We start from the raw sequence: 1,946 nt of genomic DNA on the forward strand, positions 1-1,946 counted from the left end.
GAGCAGTAACAGGGACCAGAAGCCTCATCTCATACCTACAGCCGTCACCCACATCCCCGCCGCAAGTGTTTGAGTGCAGGAGGTGGTCCCCAAATACAACAACGGGTCAGCTCGGCTCTCGGGAGACTTTCCTTGGAAAGCGGGAGCCAAACACCCCCCTGCAGGAGTCCCAGTCCCCTGGTCGACAGAAGGCTGAGACCCCGCTCTCAGCAGGTTTTTGCATGCAAGTTGTTAAATACTGGGGACGTGAGGCTTGCGGGGACTCTTGGCAATGACGCTGGTGACTGTGCCCAGCTAGGCAGCAGGTCAGGCGACACACGGGGTGATGCCAGCCTTTTTTGGAAATGGAAACGATGCCTGGCCCCAAGCAGGAGCTTGGCACTGGGATTTCCCAGGCAGAGATGCTGTGCAGTGGCAGCGTGTGGAAACGAGCTCTGCCAGGTGAAAGCTGGGCAGCCACCGGCACCAGCGGACAGGGCACTGCTCTGCTTCCCCTAGCAGAGGTAAGGGTGAGAGCCTGCCCTGCTCCGTCGCGAGCCAGATGCAGCAAAGACCTGCAGGGCAGACAGAAAATCAGCTGCGAACATCCTCTGAACACCCAGCTTGCTTTTTTTCCCCTCCAGTACCCAACCTGCTTATTTTTCCCTAAACCTGCTTGTTTTTCCCCAAACCTGCTCGTGTTTCCTGCAAGCACAGCCCACGAGCAGAGTGGGCTGATTTGGCTTAGGGGTCCTGTGTTGGGGACAGAGCTCAGCCCAATTCACTGGGGAGTTCTCTGAATGCCTACATTTACCTTTGGGATGGATATGTGATCTTCTACCCTCTGTCTTAACATGCCTACACACTTGGTCTTAAAGAGATCCTGCCTATAGCATTCCCACAGCGCAGGAAAAAAACCTGAACTGAGGGTGGCTGGGGTTCAGGGAGAAGAATTTGGACCTGGCGTGGAGATGACACACTCCAGGCTGTGTTTGCTATCCCATAGCAGAGTCCTTCTGAAGAAGGACGGTCCCACTGGAGTCACAACATCCCTGTGTCATGGCAGGGTGCGGAGAAGTGAATTACACTGTCTACAGTTATGCAAAAGCCAGTCAAAGAGCTGGAAAGAGTACTAAAATTGTCTGAGTCCCAAATCTGTGACCTCCTGTTCAGGGACACACATGGGGTGGGCTTTTAAATACCCTGACAACCCAAATCCGGTCAGACCTGGGGTTTGGAGTTGCTTCTGTAGAGGCATATATATGTAAAGGCATATGTAAAAGGGATATTTCTCCCGCTCTGGTAATCTGCACGTAGGCTGCCACTGGCCCAGCCCCGCTCCCGGTGCCTGTTCCAGCCCCCGTGGGAGCTGGCCAAGCCGGGTCAGGCTGCCGCGGCTTTGCCTTGTGTTCTCCGCAGGTCACGTAGGGGATGTCCACCCCGATTAATCATGAAGCACCAGAGCCCGGCTCCGCAGCGTACAGGCAGCTCTGCGCTCGCCCTACCCAGGATCAACCCGGCTGTGCTGCCTGCAGCCTGGCTGCTTTGGAAAATAAAGCTGTTTTCTGGGTGCAGGAAACGGTTCTCTGCCTTCACCGTGTCTTGAAAACGTCGAGTAACTCGGGGTTGTTTGAAAATCTTCACGCCAGAAGGCACACGCAGCTCCACCGCTGAGCCACCCGAGGCTCAAAACCGGAGAGGGATGATTTTCCAGACCCGGTTCAGCTTTTTGCCAGAATCATGTGTATTGTGCAAACTGCAGCTTATTTTACAACATGTGTATTTACAGCTGGCGGCTCGTGACTTCGGCAGCAGCTGCTCAGAGCCGAGCTGATGCCCTGGTTACCCACCTAACCCCAAGCAGCCCCAGATTTTCCCCGCGTCTACAGTACGAAGTCGCACCACACTGAAAAACGGAGTCTGGTATGTTTATTAAAGCCCGGTGTACTTCATCTTCTCCCCCCCCC

At 54.9% G+C, this 1,946-nt stretch overlaps 1 protein-coding gene across 1 annotated transcript in view; it reads left to right on the top strand.

Moving 5' to 3' along the window:
• The first annotated feature begins 353 nt into the window (after nt 1–353).
• NOL6 (nucleolar protein 6) overlaps nt 354–1,946 on the top strand; it is a 31,473-nt gene continuing 29,880 nt past the window's right edge. Inside the window, exon 1 of the mRNA XM_009275336.1 lies at nt 354–503. Coding sequence (XP_009273611.1) covers nt 354–503 — 150 coding nt within the window. The remainder of the gene's footprint in view (nt 504–1,946) is intronic.

This window comes from Aptenodytes forsteri, unplaced genomic scaffold, assembly GCF_000699145.1.
Source record: "Aptenodytes forsteri isolate BGI_AS27 unplaced genomic scaffold, ASM69914v1 Scaffold266, whole genome shotgun sequence".
In the NCBI taxonomy this organism is placed as follows: domain Eukaryota; kingdom Metazoa; phylum Chordata; class Aves; order Sphenisciformes; family Spheniscidae; genus Aptenodytes; species Aptenodytes forsteri.